Below are 16,612 nucleotides of genomic sequence, written 5' to 3' on the forward strand. Positions count from 1 at the left end.
CTTCAGTAGTTGTGGCACGTGGGCTCAGTAGTTGTGGCTTGCCAGCTCTAGAGCGCAGGCTCAGTAGCTGTGGCACACGGGCTTAGTTGCTCCGTGGCATGTGGGATCTTCCCGGACCAGGGCTTGAATCTGTGTCCCCTGCATTGGCAGGTGGATTCTTAACCACTGCATCACCAGGGAAGTCCCAGTGCTTTTTAAAAGGATGCTGACAAGACTGTTGGGAGGCAAGGCTGAGACAAATAACACACTCAATGGACAATGACAATCCACATGTGATTAAGAATGAAAACGACCGGTACAGCTATAGATGTATCGTTTCAAAAAATATGAAATTATCATGAGCAGGAGTTGTCATAGGAGACTTCAGGGTGAAGGTGGGACCCAAATGAGACCTTGGTGGATGGGGGAGTTAATTTCTGGAAGGGAAACAGTTGGAACAAAGGTCAAGTTATGCAGAAGCAAATTCAGGAGAAAAGCAAGGTGGTTACCATGGTTACAGCAGAAGGTGCAAGTTAGGGGAGGATGGGAGATAAGGTTGGAAAGGAAGGGAAAGGTCTGATTAAGAAAAAATTTGTTCATCAGCCTGAGGAGTCTTGGCACTTAAACCACTATGTACGGCATAGTGGTTAAGAGCATGCACTCTAGCCTGTGTTGCTTGCTTTGAATCTTGCCTTGGCCATAGTGTGACTTTGGTTATTTTAGGAAGCCTCTCTGAGTCTCAGCTTCCTCATCTCTATAACGTGGAAAGCATTACGTCTCCCTTATATGGTTGCTAGAGGATTATATGAGGTCATATCTATAAAGTGCTCAGAAAAGTGCAGGCACAGAGTAAATGTTTGATATTATTATTCATTCAACCATTCATTTGACAAACACTAAATCAAAAACCTCCTAAGAGGCTGGCACTACATAGGTGCAGGGAAAATGTCTGCCTTTCAGGAAATCACAGCACAACAGGGAAAACGTTTGGATAAATATATAGAAGACCATAGACTTAAAAAGGTAGATCAAGAAATGATGAAGTGTACCGTGTTGTCCTCCATTTATCTATTTCCTTAAATCCGTAGGAAAGAACTGATTTAACATTTATTTTGAGAAGAAGTTTATCACCAGGATTAACAAAGTGTTGTAGGTCAATATACTTCAAAAACAAACAAGCAAGAAAACAAACAAACTCATAGGAAAAGAGATCAGGTTTGTGTTACCAAGGGCAGGGAGGGGGAATCAGATGAAGGTGGTCAAAAGGTGCAAACTCCCAGTTGTAAAATAAATAAATACTAGGGATGTAATGTATGACATGATTAATATAATTAACACTGCTGTACGTTATATATGAAAGTTTTTAAGAAAGTAAATCCTAAGAGTTCTCATCACAAGAAAACTTTTTTTCCTATTTATTTTGTATCTTTATGAGATAATGGATATCCACTGAACTTATTGTGGTGATCCTTTCATGATGTATCTCTGTCAAGTCATTATGCTGTACACCTTAAACTTACACAGTGCTGTATGCCAATTATATCGCAAAACTGGAAGAAAAAGAGAAACAGTTTACAAAATTAGCACTTGGGAGTCACCGGAATGTGTTTTCCGGGGAAGCTCAATGGTTAGAAAAATTACAAAACAAAAAGCAAAACCCCAGTTTGGTGGGCGAGTGTGGGCTTTTGGTGACCATTTTGTTTAAACATCACTTGTAGACTGCTCTAAGATCATTTCTACCTGATTACAGTAGTCAGGACAAAATAGTTTCTTGTATTCATAATCCATTCTCCTGAAATGGCCAGATTGGTGCTCTGGACAGCCTGCATACAACAATATGGGCACCAGCCTTTTCTTGGGCATTGGTTAATTTGTTATGGTTGTTAATTACTGTCTTAGATTTCTCACTTAGATAAATCATATCTCAAAATCATATATTAATTCTAAAACACAAATGTTTATGGATCAGGCTGGAAGAGATATTAAGCTCAAACTTTCGCTACAGAAACACAAATCAAAGCCCTTCAAACCAATGGAAGGTCAATAAGAGAAGAAAACTACAGTCACATCAGCAGAGTTTCAGGTCATTTCATACTCAGACAAGTCAAAGTAATACCTAGTTATAGGTACTCTTCCAAAGTAAGTGTACCTCTCTGAAGAAATTAGAATTAATGTACAATTATCCTGTGGGTACATATTTGTGTATATATTCAAACTATAATAAAGATAACTGAACTGCAAACTGGGCAGTCTATAAAGGTAAATATTTGAAGACATCAGAGGATCTGATATGACGAGATAGGATTTTCAAACTAAATGAAAGTTGCATTGCTTTGTAAATAAAACTGATAGAAAGAGGCCTTTTCATAAATTGTCTTTCATCAGGGGAGATTGAAAATGACAAATAAATTTTTCTACTAATAAAAGGTCAGTGTTGCAGTTCTAAGAGAGAAGTTTATGGCAATACAATCCTACCTCAAGAAACAAGAAACATCTCAAATAAACAAACTAGCCTGACATCCAAAGCAATTAGAGAAAGAAGAACAAAAAAGTCCCAAAGTTAGCAGAAGGAAAGAAGTCATAAAGATCAGATCAGAAATAAATGAAAAATAAATGAACGAAACAATAGCAAAGATAAATGAAACTAAAAGCTGGTTCTTTGAGAAGATAAACAAAATTGATAAACCACTAGCCAGACTCATCAAGAAAAAAGGTGAGAAGACTCAAATCAATAGAATTAGAAATGAAAAAGGAGAAGTAACAACTGACACTGAAGAAACACACGGATCATGAGAGATTACTACAAGCAACTATAGGCCAATAAAATGGATAACCTGGAAGAAACACACAAATTTGTAGAAAAGCACAACCTTCTGAGGCTGAACCAGGAAGAAATAGAAAATATGAACAGACCAATCACAAGCACTGAAATTGAGACTGTGATTAAAAATCTTGCAACAAACAAAAGCCCAGGACCAGATGGCTTCACAGACAAACTCTATCAAACATTTAGAGAAGAGCTAACACCCATCCTTCTCAAACTCTTCTAAAATATAGCAGAGGGAGGAACACTCCCTAACTCATTCTACAAGGCCACCATCACCCTGATACCAAAACCAGACAAAGATGTCACAAAGAAAGAAAACCACAGGCCAATATCACTGATGAACATATCGCAAAAATCCTCAACAAAATACTAGCATGCAGAATCCAACAGCACATTAAAAGGATCATACACCATGATCAAGTGGGATTTATCCCAGGAATGAAAGGATTCTTCAATATACGCAAATCAATCAATGTGATAAAACATATTGAAGGAGATTGAAGGAGAAAAACCATATGATCATCTCAATAGATGCAGAAAAAGCTTTTGACAAAATTCAACACACATTTATGATAAAAACCCTCCAGAAACTAGGCATAGAGGGATGAATGAATCAATGAATTTGGTAAAGTAGCAGTATACAAAATTAATGTACAGAAATCTCTTGCATTCCTATACAATAATGATGAAAAACCTGAAAGAGAAATTAAGGAAACAGTCCCATTTACCATTGCAACAAAAAGAATAAAATACCTAGGAATAAACCTACCGAAGAAGACAAACGACCTGTATGCAGAAAATTATGAGACACTGATGAAAGAAATTAAAGATGATACAAACAGATGGAGAGGTATACCATGTTCTTGGTTCAGAAGAATCAACATTGTGAAAATGACTATACTACCTAAAGCAATCTACAGATTCAATGCAATCCCTATCAAACTACCAATGGTATATTTCACAGAACCAGAACAAAACATTTCACAATTTGTATGGAAACACAAAAGACCCCAAACAGCCAAAGCAATCTTGAGAAAGAAAAACGGAGGTGTAGGAATCAGGCTCCTGGACCTCAGACTATACTACAAAGCTACAGTAATCAAGACAGTATGGTACTGGCACAAAAACAGAAATATAGATCAATGGAACAGGATAGAAAGCCCAGAGTTAAACCCACACACATATGGTCACCTTATTTTTGATAAAGGAGGCAAGAATATACAATGGAGAAAAGACAGCCTCTTCAATAAGTGGTGCTGGGAAAACTCGACAGCTACATGTAAAAGAATGAAATTAGAACACTCCCTAACACCATACACAAAAATAAACTCAAAATGGATTAAAGGCCTAAATGTAAGACCAGAAACTATCAAACTCTTAGAGGAAAACATAGGGAGAACACTATGACATCAATCACAGCAAGATCCTTTTTGACCCATCTCCTAGAGAAATGGAAATAAAAACAAATATAAACACATGGGACCTAATGAAACTTAAAACCTTTTGCACAGCAAAGGAAACCATAAACAAGATGAAAACACAACCCTCAGAATGGGAGAAAATATTTGTAAATGAAGCAACTGACAAAGGATTAATCTCCAAAATTTACAAGCAGCTCATGCAGCTCAATATCAAAAAAACAAACAACCCAATCCAAAAATGGGCAGAAGACCTAAATAGACATTTCTCCAAAGAAGATATACAGATTGCCAACGAACACAAGAAAGGATGCTCAACATCACTAATCATTAGAGAAATGCAAATCAAAACTACAATGAGGTATCACCTCACACTGGTCAGAATGGCCATCATCAAAAAATCTACAAACAGGGGCCTCCCTGGTGGCGCAGTGGTTGAGAGTCCGCCTGCCGATGCAGGGGATACGGGTTCGTGCCCCGGTCTGGGAGGATCCCATATGCCGCGGAGCGGCTGGGCCCGTGAGCCATGGCCGCTGGGCCTGCGCATCCGGAGCCTGTGCTCCGCAACGGGAGAGGCCACAACAGTGAGAGGCCCGCATACCGCAAAAAGAAAAAAAAAAAAAAAAAAAAATCTACAAACAATAAATAGTGGAGAGGGTGTGGAGAAAAGGGAACCCTCTTGCACTGTTGGTGGGAATGTGAATTGATGTATACAGCTACTATGAAGAACAGTATGGAGGTTCCTTAAAAAACTAAAAATAGAACTACCATATGACCCAGCATTCCCACTACTGGGCATATACCCTGAGAAAACCATAATTCAAAAAGAGTCATGTACCACATTGTTCATTGCAGCTCTATTTACAATAGCTAGGACATGGAAGCAACCTAAGTGTCCACCGACAGATGAACAGATAAAGAAGATGTGGCACATATACACAATGGAATATTACTCAGCCATAAAAAGAAATGAAACAGAGTTATTTGTAGGGAGGTGGATGGACCTAGAGTCTGTCATACAGAGTGAAGTAAGTCAGAAAGAGAAAAACAAATACCGTATGCTATACATATGTATGGAATCTAAAAAAAAAATAGTTCTGAAGATCCTAGGGGCAGGACAGGAATAAAGATGCAGACATAGAGAATGGACTTGAGGACACGGGGAGGGGGAAGGGTAAGCTGGGACGAAGTGGGAGAGTGGCATGTACAAATATACAGTACCAAATGTAAAACAGATAGCTAGTAGGAAGCAGCCGCATAGCAATAGGGAGATCAGCCTGGTGTTTTGTGACCACCTAGAGGGGTGGGATAGGGAGGATGGGAGGGGGGTGCAAGAGGGAGGAGATACGGGGATATATGTATATGTATAGCTGATTCACTTTGTTATAAAGCAGAAACTAACACACCATTGTAAAGCAACTATACTCCAATAAAGATATTAAAAAAAAAAGGGTCAATGTCAGTTAAAATATGGAAACTCAGAACTGAATTATTAGCCTGTTAGCCTGTTAGCCTGTTCTGGTAGTTCACAGCCACCTCTTCAAAGCTGACAAGCCATTCTTTCAAGGGATCAGTGGGGGAGTAAAAAGTGCACAAGACTTTTTCGAGGAAGAAATTTCAAGCTTGTCAAATATTGTGAAAAGTTATGGTCATTGACAGACCAGAGATTAACTAAGTGCCTGCATAGTTGTTTGGTATGTCACAGAAATGGATTAATTTAGAACTATTTCTTGAGCATCTGCTCTGTGCAAGATTATACACTGGGTGAGGGGCTGACAAAGATGAAATGTGGGGTTTATGCCTTTAAGGAAGTCATAGACTGATAGGGAAGAGAATACATGAATCAAATTTAGGAATCACTAAATGCTGTAGAAAGATACAGCCACCTTTGGATAACCACTCTAAGTGCAGGAGGTTTTATATATATATATATATATATATATATATATATATATATATATATATGTATATACACACACACACATATATACACACATATATATACATATATATTTTTTAAATTTTAAACATTTCTTTTTTTTTTTTTTTTTTTTTTGCGGTAGGCGGGCCTCTCACTGCTGTGGCCTCTCCCCCTGCGGAGCACAGGCTCCGGACGCGCAGGCCCAGCGCCATGGCTCACGGGCCCAGCCGCTCCGCGGCATGCGGGATCCTCCCAGACCGGGGCACGAACCCGTGTCCCCTGCATCGGCAGGCGGACTCCCAACCACTGCGCCACCAGGGAAGCCCTAAACATTTCTTTTTAAAGCAACTTTTTTCTTTTTAAAAAAAATTTAATTAATTAAATTATTTATTTATTTATTTTTGGCTGTGTTGGGTCTTCATTGCTGTGCGCAGGCTTTCTCTAGTTTTGGCGAGCGGGGCCACTCTTTGTTGTGGTGCACGGGCTTCTTATTGCAGTGGCTTGTCTTGTTGTGGAGCAGGGGCTCTATGTGCGTGGGCTTAGTAGTTGTGGCTTGTGGGCTCTAGAGTGCAGGCTCAGTAGTTGTGGTGCACGGGCTTAGATTCTCCGTGGCATGTGGGATCTTCCTGGACCAGGGCTCGAACCCGTGTCCCCTGCATTGGCAGGTGGATTCTTAACCCTTGCACCACCAGGGAAGCCCGGTAATATCTGAACTGCAACTTGTTAAAAGAAAAATTATTGTGTACTCGCGTTGCTTGCAATGTAATTGAGAAGAAAAGGAAATATGTTTGATTGGTTCTGGTGATACAGTAGCTTTGTTTTACCTACTTGGTAATAAAAGAAGTATCAATAGAATGTTAAGAAATAGATTTAAAAAATTATCTGTATTGAAAAATATCCTATGAATTCGAGATCTTTGGCATTTAAGAATAGCTTACTTGTATTTTTCATGAATTCCTTGATACCTAAAAGCTAATGTGTTTCCTCTCAATGGCCCGCTCAGCACAGCCGACTTTTCATGGATTAGTTTACATTAAGTTTCAGAAAAACTGAGAGGTTATGTGTGGGCATACCCTAAATTCCTTTCTCATAAAAAAGCAGGCAAGCAGAGACCATAATACTAAGAAAAATGAAATAAGTGAGTATTCATAAGCCATTAGTAAAGAAATAATCAATTTCATTTTCTGAGAGTGAAAGGGAATAAAGAATTTGGAATGCTGGCCGAAGTCCAGCCTGGCCTGATAAAGACAATTTTCAGATCCTGTCCAACCCTGTAAAACAGCTGGGGGTCTTTGCAGTTATAGAAAGTGCTTCACCTACAATAGAATGATAGGATTCTACATTTAGCTTTGGGAGTATTGTGCGTATAAAGTATTTGCCGATTTATTTATTTATTTATTTTTATTTACTTATTTAATTTTTAAAAATTATTTATTTATTTAATTTTAGCTGCGTTGGGTCTTTGTTGCTGTGCGTGGGCTTTCTCTAGTTGCGGTGATTGGGGTTACTCTTTGTTGCAGTGCATGGGCTTCTCATGGCAGTGGCTTCTCTTGTTGTGGAGCATGGGCTCTAGGCGCTCAGGCTTCAGTAGTTGTGGCTTGTGGGTTCAGCAGTTGTGGCACACGGGCTTAGTTGCTCCGCGGCATGTGGGATCTTCCTGGACCAGGGCTCAAAACCGTGTCCCCTGCATTGGCAGGTGGATTCTTAACCACTGCGCCACCAGGGAAGTCCCCTTTGCCGATTTTTTTTATGTCATTTGTTCTTTCATTTCCCAAACGTCAAGCAGCTACAAGAGTGCCAGGCATTGGAAACAGAATTGAATGAAACAAACTTCCATCTTTCAAGGTGCTTACAGGCTGGTGGGTGAGACAGCACTAGAAACGACCTCCTCTGTACGAAAAGAGAGGCACAAACTAGGGCAGCCTTTCAAAGAACAACGCTGACATCTAGCAGTTCTGGTTTTGTCTTTTCACCAAATCCCTTTGGATCTATTGATACTGGAACATGACAGAGTGGAATAGATCACACTGGTAATCCTCTGAATCAAAGAAATGATGATCAGACTAGAAAACGAGGAATGTCTTTGCATTTCAGTTTTTTGTGGGTGTTTTTGGTTGGTTGTTTTTGGTCCTCTGCATTTCCCTTCTCCGTGGTCAAAAGCAGCCAAGGAAATTAATACCAAAAGGCGTCAAGTCTGGGCTTTGTTATTTAGTACGTTTACAAGGAGCTTGGAATGAAATTATGAAAATCCTATTTTCCCCCCTCACGCGAGTCACAAAGAAGTGCTTGATGTCTATGTTCTGCCTTACTAGCCACACCACAAAGTCTGGAGAGACTATGAACCTGTCATATGCTTCTGAAAGCTATCTTTCACAAGCGTTTCAGGCTATAATTATTCATTATCTTGATTTTTAACATTTTCTGGCCAAAAAAATAACCCAGAGGCAGGAGAACAAACACTCTAAGAAAAATGACCAAGGAACGTGACCAAAGTTGGATTCTGAGTCACCTTTCTCAATGGTGCCCTTCACACACTTGTACGGGATAGATCACCACATAACATTATTAAGTAGTTAGTTGCCCAGCTGAGATATTTGGCAGCTGTGGGGGCAATAGGCATAAAGGGGGGGCAGTTTTAGAACCATGTTAATTCTAAATGATTAAGATGGGAGCCAAAGCATCTTTGTGATAATTATAATTAATTGGTTAATGTGTATTTACAGAACACCCACTATGTGCTAATAGCTGTTTTAATTATGGAGCACGCAAAGACCACATTCCTGATCTAGAAAAGCTCACAGCCTAGAGAAGAGAACATACAGCAAAGCAAGATGATAAGACTGTAATTGAAAACACAGAGTGTTCTAGGAACACCAAAAAATCAAGGACTAACCCTGCCTGGGAAATAATTCATTAAGGAGGTGTTATTGTTGGACAAGTAGAATTTTCAAGACAGAAAAGGCAAAAAGAAATTTGCCATTTTTGGCTCATGATTGTGGTCTATTTTCTATGGGCTACCATGTAGTCTGACAAAATTTGTGTTCTATGATTTAATTTTAGAATGAGAGATTTCGTATTACTCCTTAATACTACTTCTCAAATACGCTCAGAGAGTCACATTTTGGTGACTAAAATGCAATGCTAACTTTCTAATTTACATGCTTCTAGGCAATAGGGAACTCATTCTAAATCATAAGGGTAGATATTTTTCTCCTCCATGTGATTGAATGAAACTATATTCATTCAGGATGAAGAAAAACATGGTCCATATCTTCTCTTTTTTTTGGATATTTCTCTCTTTCTCCCTCTACTTTACCTATCATCCGTATTTTTAAAAAGGCAGTGCACGATCTACATAGAAGTAGAAAGATCCAAAGTTAGAAGGGGTTCTGTGGCTGTATGTTGTGGCTGAAGTTGGACAAACCAACCAACCAATGAACACAAAGGAACAGAAAGAAGAGAAAACATTGGTAGGTTTATCAGTGAGACTCCTAGCAGGAAACAGATGGCACCCTGGGTAAACTGAGTGGAGTTTAGTAACAGAACTATTGATAAAGGTGTAGGGGAACCACAAGGCAAGAGGAGAGAATGGTTGCCAGAACCTGGAAGCCTGGGTGGAAAAGGCCAGCAGTGACTCCTCGGGAAGCCGAGGGGGGAATAAACTACCCAACCTCACAGCCGTACTGTCCTCCCAACCGTCAGTCTCTTGCTGGGCCTCCTCACTGGTGCAACAGGAAAACTGAAAGGAGGGCAGCCCATTGATTTTGCCCACACTGGTCTGCCTGCAGGTCACAGAGCTGGGGAGAAGTAGGATGGAGGGTGGATCTGAGGGGTGAACTGGGCATATCCAATACCATATACCGTATCCAGATTACAAATGGCCAGCTACGTGAAGCAGGAAAGTTTGATCTTATCCTGTAATTAGTAAGGAGGCCCAAAAAAAGTTGAAATAGAAATCGATATGATCAGGTGATGCTTTTCAAAGATAACTTTGGTGACAGTGTAGAGAGTGAACAGGTGTAATGATCAGTTAAGGCAGGGAAACAGCTCTGGATGCTGTTTCAAAGTCCAGTGCAAAGTGAAGGCTGCTTTAAAACAATGGCAGGAAGAATGGACACGGGATGATTAGGTGGCAGTGTTGACAGGACTGTGCGCAGGAGGTCAGGGAGGGAGGATGGGAGCTGGGTAGACAGGATCCAATTACCCCAGGGTCTAGGGATGCTGTGGAGTCCTAGGAAAATGGGACTCAGGGTATACTTTTCTTAGGGACTAACCTTTTGTGAAAATCAAAGATTATCTGTTCACTAGAGAGAATTTCACCTTAACAGAGCTAGGAATTTCTAAAGAGATGTTACAATATGGCCAAGTCTGCCTATGCTATGATGACCTCTGTCTGAATTAACTTACTCAGAGGCTTTTGGAGAAAGTGATCTCTTTCTTCCACATGGACAGCTGCTCAGTTGTTAATTGGTGTCCCGAGGAAGCATTTAAGAACCCTTGGAGCAGACCAGAGCAGCAGTAACACAGCTAGCTTCTATTTGGCTTGTACACATACTGGTTATAAGCACAACTCATTACCATAAGAAACAGCTACCATGTTTTAGAGCCTACTTTGTGCCAAGCATTGTTGCCTTACAATAACAACATGGCAACTTCTTTATTTATACTTTAGAAATGGGAAAATGAAGAGGTTAAGTAACTTGCTCAAGGCCACATGGATAGGAAGCAGATGTGCTGGAAAATATACCAATGGCATTAGGCCCACGCTTTACAAATTCTGGTGGCATAAGGGAAGTTAAATGAAATTATTCTGTGTTGGATACAATTACACATATTGATACTTGTGTGATTAATTCTGATTTTTTAAAACAAATTTATTGGACTCTATTTCCGATCTGGAGAATACACATTCTGATATAGAATTTCTTGAGAACAATATTTTTATTTGATTCTTTTCCTGGGGAGCTTTCTTAATAACCTGGGTTAAGAATCTTTCAATTGAGAAGAGGAAAAGGGGGACGCTGGCCCAATGAAATACGCTCAGTTAGAGTTTGAGTTCCTTCCAGGCAAGGACCATGCCTTGTTCATAACTGCTTCCTTGATAAAACCTAATATGATGCCTACTATATGTTGCTGTTCAGTAAGTATTTGTGGAATAAATGAACCAATGGGATGCTGTTTCAAAATAGTCTCCCCTTGGAGGGTTTTGTCATCCCAAGATGGCACACAAGCAGCAGAATGATTCCACTAGGCTGAATTTACACAGCAGCAGGGATCAGAAGAGAAGATGGTTACTTAAAGCACACCAGGGGCTTCCCTGGTGGCACAGTGGTTAAGAATCCGCCTGCCAATGCAGGGGACATGGGTTTGAGCCCTGGTCCAGGAAGATCCCACATACCGCGGAGCAACTAAGCCTGTGTGCCACAACTACTGAGCCTGTGCTCTAGAGCCTGCGAGCCACAATTACTGAGCCCATGTGCCACAACTACTGAAGCCCGTGCGCCTAGAGCCTGTGCTCTGCAACGAGAAGCCACCACAATGAGAAGCCCACGCACTGCAATGAAGAGTAGCCCCCGCTCACAACAACTAGAGAGGGCCCTGCGCAGCAACAAAGACCAAATGCAGCCAAAAAATAAATAATAAATAAATTTATGAAAAAAAAATAAAGCACACACTGGGGCAACCACACAACTGCAACTCAAGAATTATTAATGGAATGTTCCCAAAATGATTTTGTTTAGAGCTTCACAAAGCCTGGTGGAGTTGGTTCCAGTTGGCTTGGATGAGAGGTCACACAGATTAAAATAGATTTTCTTAATAAGAAACAATAGGCTACATTCATCTAGCAAAACAGAGAAAAAAAAAGGACAGGCCTTATGGGTGGGAATGAAGCTTAACCCTATTTAGAGGCTCAATTAACCCCCAGAAGATTGAGTGGGTCCTCTGCCTTCCTTGCCATTCCTCTGTCTAGCAGAGCTTAAAAATAGAGATTCATAAAGAGGAATAAAGAGATTCACATTTGTATATAAAACACTCAAAATATTTTAAATATGGCATAATAAATTTTAGAAATAGAAGAAATTGACTGGACTTTCATGGTCCTTTAAAACTTTTTGAAATAAATCATACTCTCTTTTGAATTGGCAAATCTGTTACCAACTGAATAAAATATTCAAACATAACCCTTTATCTTGACATATAAATTCATTGATTAAAAAATCATTTCTTTCTTATATTTATATTGTCAAACAAAATTGTATTTCCTCTTAAAATAATCAGTACATTCTCAAGAAATCTAAATTAAAATCCATTCTGGAGTAAATTTCCATCATTCTAATATTTTAATACACAGAAGCCAGGTTCTGCAGAAATCAACCCATCCTGGGTTAAACATCAGAGATGGGATATCCAGGAGCCTGGTTAGGTCATATATATCCATTGGTGGATCCTACCTTTCATAGATCGTCTTGCAGAACCTCTGTGAAAGGAAGTTATCAACTTTTAAAATTTGTGCCCCAGCAATATAGAAATGACCAAAAGAGATCATTAAATAGTGACAATTTCATGTTTTTGTTTTTGTTTTTTTGGGGGAGGAAAATATCCAGGATTATGACAAAAAGTGGTGGTTGCATTATATTTATGCTCTCTGTTTAATTAGCTCTTTGTTTTAATAAAAATATCTTTAAGAGAAGCTTAATAACTGAAATGCTTCTCCCTATCACATTGACATCATTTTAGTGGCAGAGGGAGAAGTCTTTGCTTCTCCAGTCCCTCAAGCAATAGCATTTCCATCCCTCCTCACTCTTTCCCTCTAGCCAAGAATTCCTATCCTAATTTTCTCCTTGGGGTAAGAAAGAATTTGCTGATTTTCTGGAATAAGATGACAACTTTGCTCTGTTACACACTTTGTTTAAATTGCAGCCAATCTTGCAAATTACAGAGAATGTCACAACTCAAGATAAAGCACAACTTTGGCTAAGTTTCTTTTTCTTTGTGATGCAAATGCTCTCTTAACCATTTATGTCTTGTCCTAATGAGATAGCTGATACATCTATTATTGAAGGTATTAGAGCTCTGGAATGGTAATTTGAATTCATTTGGTATATATTATTAATCCAAGTAATAACAATGCATGGATAAACTGAGCAGTTTTTCTCTTGAACTGACACATGATGCCAGTTCAATATTTTCCTTCTATTCTGAAGGCTTACCTTTCAACATATTAGAGAAAAGAGGCCAGACACAGCCTAAACAGAGGAGAACACTTTAGCTCATGGAAGAACACAAACTATGAAAACTTGTGTGTGAAAACTATCTGGCAGCAAAAATCAAATCACTGAACTTGACAGAGAACATTCTCCGTATAACAATCCTATCAGACCAACTCTAATGCGTTAGTGTAAAGTCACTTGAAGTCGTGACACCTTTTAGATGATACTCTAAACTTTTAAATTGCCTCAAAAATTACACACGTCTAAGAGCTAAGTGATATGCTTCAAGTGTGGTAAAACACCTTTAATCAGTTTTTTAAAAAGATGATTATTATTACACAGAAAACATAAGACAATATTGAGGAGGATCAAAAGATTTTTAAAAAGCACATAATTCCATCAATTCAAGTCTAATTTTTCATATTTCCCATTAGTCCTTATCCATTTCCCATAATACTGGTAAGTAGTTATAATCATAGCACAAAGCATAGAAAATATTATAATTTTTCTCTAGTACAACTATTCATATTGCTTCACAATTATATTTTTGATGGCATGACATCAGCTTTAAACAAGTACATCTTTTTCTAGGACTACTAAATAAGCTACTAAGATTTTTTAAAATTTTGATAATTATAGTCTTCTTTCAGTATCCGCAGGGGGGTTCCTGGACTCCCTGATGGATACCAAGATCCACAGATGCTCAAGTCCCTTATATAAAATGGCCCAGTGCTTGCATACAACCTATACACATCCTCCTGTATACTTTAAATTCATCTGTACATTACCTGTAATACCTAATACAAAGTAAATGCTATGTAAATAGTTGCCTTTGTGGCAAATTCCAGTTTTGCTTTTTGGAACTTTCTGGAATTTTTTGTTTTTTCAAATATTTTCAACCCAGGTTTGTTGAGTCTGTGGATGCAGAACCCATGGATACGAAAGGCCAACTGTATTAACAACAGATGTCCAAAGACCATTCCTCAGTACACTGAATGACATCTAATTATTTTCCTCAAGAAAAAAGTTGTGGTTGCAGTTACAGTTAATGCTACAAGAAGTACACACCTTATTCTAACAAAATGTAATGCTATGCTAGAAAACCGTACTTTTTCCTACATTTTGAGCAAAACTTATTTTTCAGGAATTCAACCGTAACTTTTGCCCAGAGACTGACAAGATGTATACATTTTAGATATTTAATAAAATATCTATACAAAGATGGAATTTTATTCTAAAATAGGTAGAAGTGAAAACACAACCAATGTCAACTTACCAGCCTTTTCCTTCTCTGAAGTACCTGGAATAGCCTGAAAGAGAAAAAAAGCCACAAAATTGTGGTATTATTAGAAGGAAACAGCAAATAACTTTATTAGGAACAAAATGATGTCCCATAAATGAAGCAAAAATTAAATAGAACCTGACACTAGAAATATGAGAGAAGAGGAACTGAATAAACATTTCTTTTTCCAAAGAAGGCATACAAATGGCACATGAAAAGGTGCTCGACATCACTAATCATCAGGAAAATGCAAATCAGAGCCACGATGAGACGTCACCTCATACCTGTAGAGTGGCTATCATCAAAAAGACAAGAGATGACTAGTATAGGCAAGAATGTGGAGAAAAGGGAACCCTTGTGCACTGTTGGTGGGGATGTAATTTGGTGCAGCCAGTATGGAAAACAGTATGGAGGTTTCTCAAAAAGTTAAAAATAGAACTAGTTGGGACTTTCTTTCTTTCAAGATTCTTTCTTTCAAGAATCCACCTGCCAGGGCTTCCCTGGTGGCACAGTGGTTGAGAATCTGCCTGCCAATGCAGGGGACACGGGTTCGAGCCCTGGTCTGGGAAGATCCCACATGCCGCGGAGCAACTAGGCCCGTGAGCCACAACTACTGAGCCTGCGCGTCTGGAGCCTGTGCTCCGCAACAAGAGAGGCCGCGATAGTGAGAGGCCCGCGCACCGCGATGAAGAGTGGTCCCCGCTTGCCACAACTAGGGGAAGCCCTCGCACAGAAACGAAGACCCAACACAGCAAAAATAAATTAATAAAAAAAAAAAAAAAGAATCCACCTGCCAATGCAGGGGACACGGGTTCGAGCCCTGGTCCGGGAAGATCCCACATCTGTGTGCCACAACTACTGAGCCTGTGCTCTAGAGCCCGCAAGCCACAACTACTGAGCCTGTGCGCCATAACTACTGAAGCCCTCGTGCCTAGAGCCCATGCTCCACCACAAGAGAAGCCACTGCAATGAGAAGTCCACGCACAACGAAGAGTAGCTCCCACTCGCCACAACTAGAGAAAGCCTACGTGCAGCAACAAAGACCCAAGGCAGCCAAAAATGAATAAATAAATGAATGAATTAATTAGAAAATGAAAAGAGGACATCAAAGAGGTATCTGCACTCCCATATTCATTGCAACATTTTTCACAATGGCCAAGATATGGTAACAGCCTCAGTGTCCATCAATGGATAAATGGGTAAAGAAGATGTGGGGTGTGTGTGTGTGTGTGTGTGTGTAATGGTATATTATTCAAAAATGAATAAGAAGGAAATCGTACCATTTGCAATAACATGTACCTTGAAGGCATTATGCTAAGTGAAATGAGCCTGACAGAGAAAGACAAATACAACATGGTATTTTTAATATGTGAATTCTTTAAAAAAAAAAAAAAGCGTGCAACTGATAGTATGAGAGTAGAAAAGTGGTTGCCAGGACCTGGTGGAGTGGGGGAAATAGGGAAGGATTAGTAAAAGGGTATAAACTTTCAGCTGTATGATAAATAAGATCTGTTGAACTAATGAAAGCATGGTGATTATAGGTGATAACATTGTACTATATAATTGATATTTGTTAAGAGAGAAGAACTTAAATATTCCCACCCCCCCAAAATGTATATGAGGTCATGGATGTGTTAATTAACTAAAGGGGGAATCCTTTCACAATGTATACATATATCAAATCACTACAATGCACACTTTAAATATCTTACAATTTTATTTGACAACTACACCTCAATAAAGCTGAAAAGAAAAAAAAAAGAGTTGTGGAACTATTGGTAAAGTCACTAGAGCCAGTTATGCTAATGCTAAATCAGTCATGTAATTGTTTTCCTCTCTGAAGACAGACCTGTCTTACCCTTAAAAGATACTGGCAATAAATGAGACTAAAAACACGTTTGAACTGGGGTTGAATTTTTGTAGTTCGATTTCTTTGTCCTATTTTGGGAGGCAGAACAAGTAAATTGTTTGGTT

The 16,612-nt window shown here is 39.1% G+C and overlaps 1 protein-coding gene across 3 annotated transcripts in view; it reads right to left on the minus strand.

Annotated features, from left to right (window-relative positions):
* Nucleotides 1–16,612, minus strand: part of DLC1 (DLC1 Rho GTPase activating protein) — a 408,689-nt gene that overhangs the window by 196,255 nt on the left and 195,822 nt on the right. For all 3 annotated transcript variants that reach the window (XM_081220746.1, XM_081220747.1, XM_081220745.1), the window contains one exon: nucleotides 14,633–14,666. In XM_081220746.1, coding sequence (XP_081076872.1) covers nucleotides 14,633–14,666 — 34 coding nt within the window. The remainder of the gene's footprint in view (nucleotides 1–14,632; nucleotides 14,667–16,612) is intronic.

The sequence above is a fragment of the Mesoplodon bidens genome, assembly GCF_964165515.1.
Source record: "Mesoplodon bidens genome assembly, chromosome: 20".
Lineage (NCBI taxonomy): Eukaryota > Metazoa > Chordata > Mammalia > Artiodactyla > Ziphiidae > Mesoplodon > Mesoplodon bidens.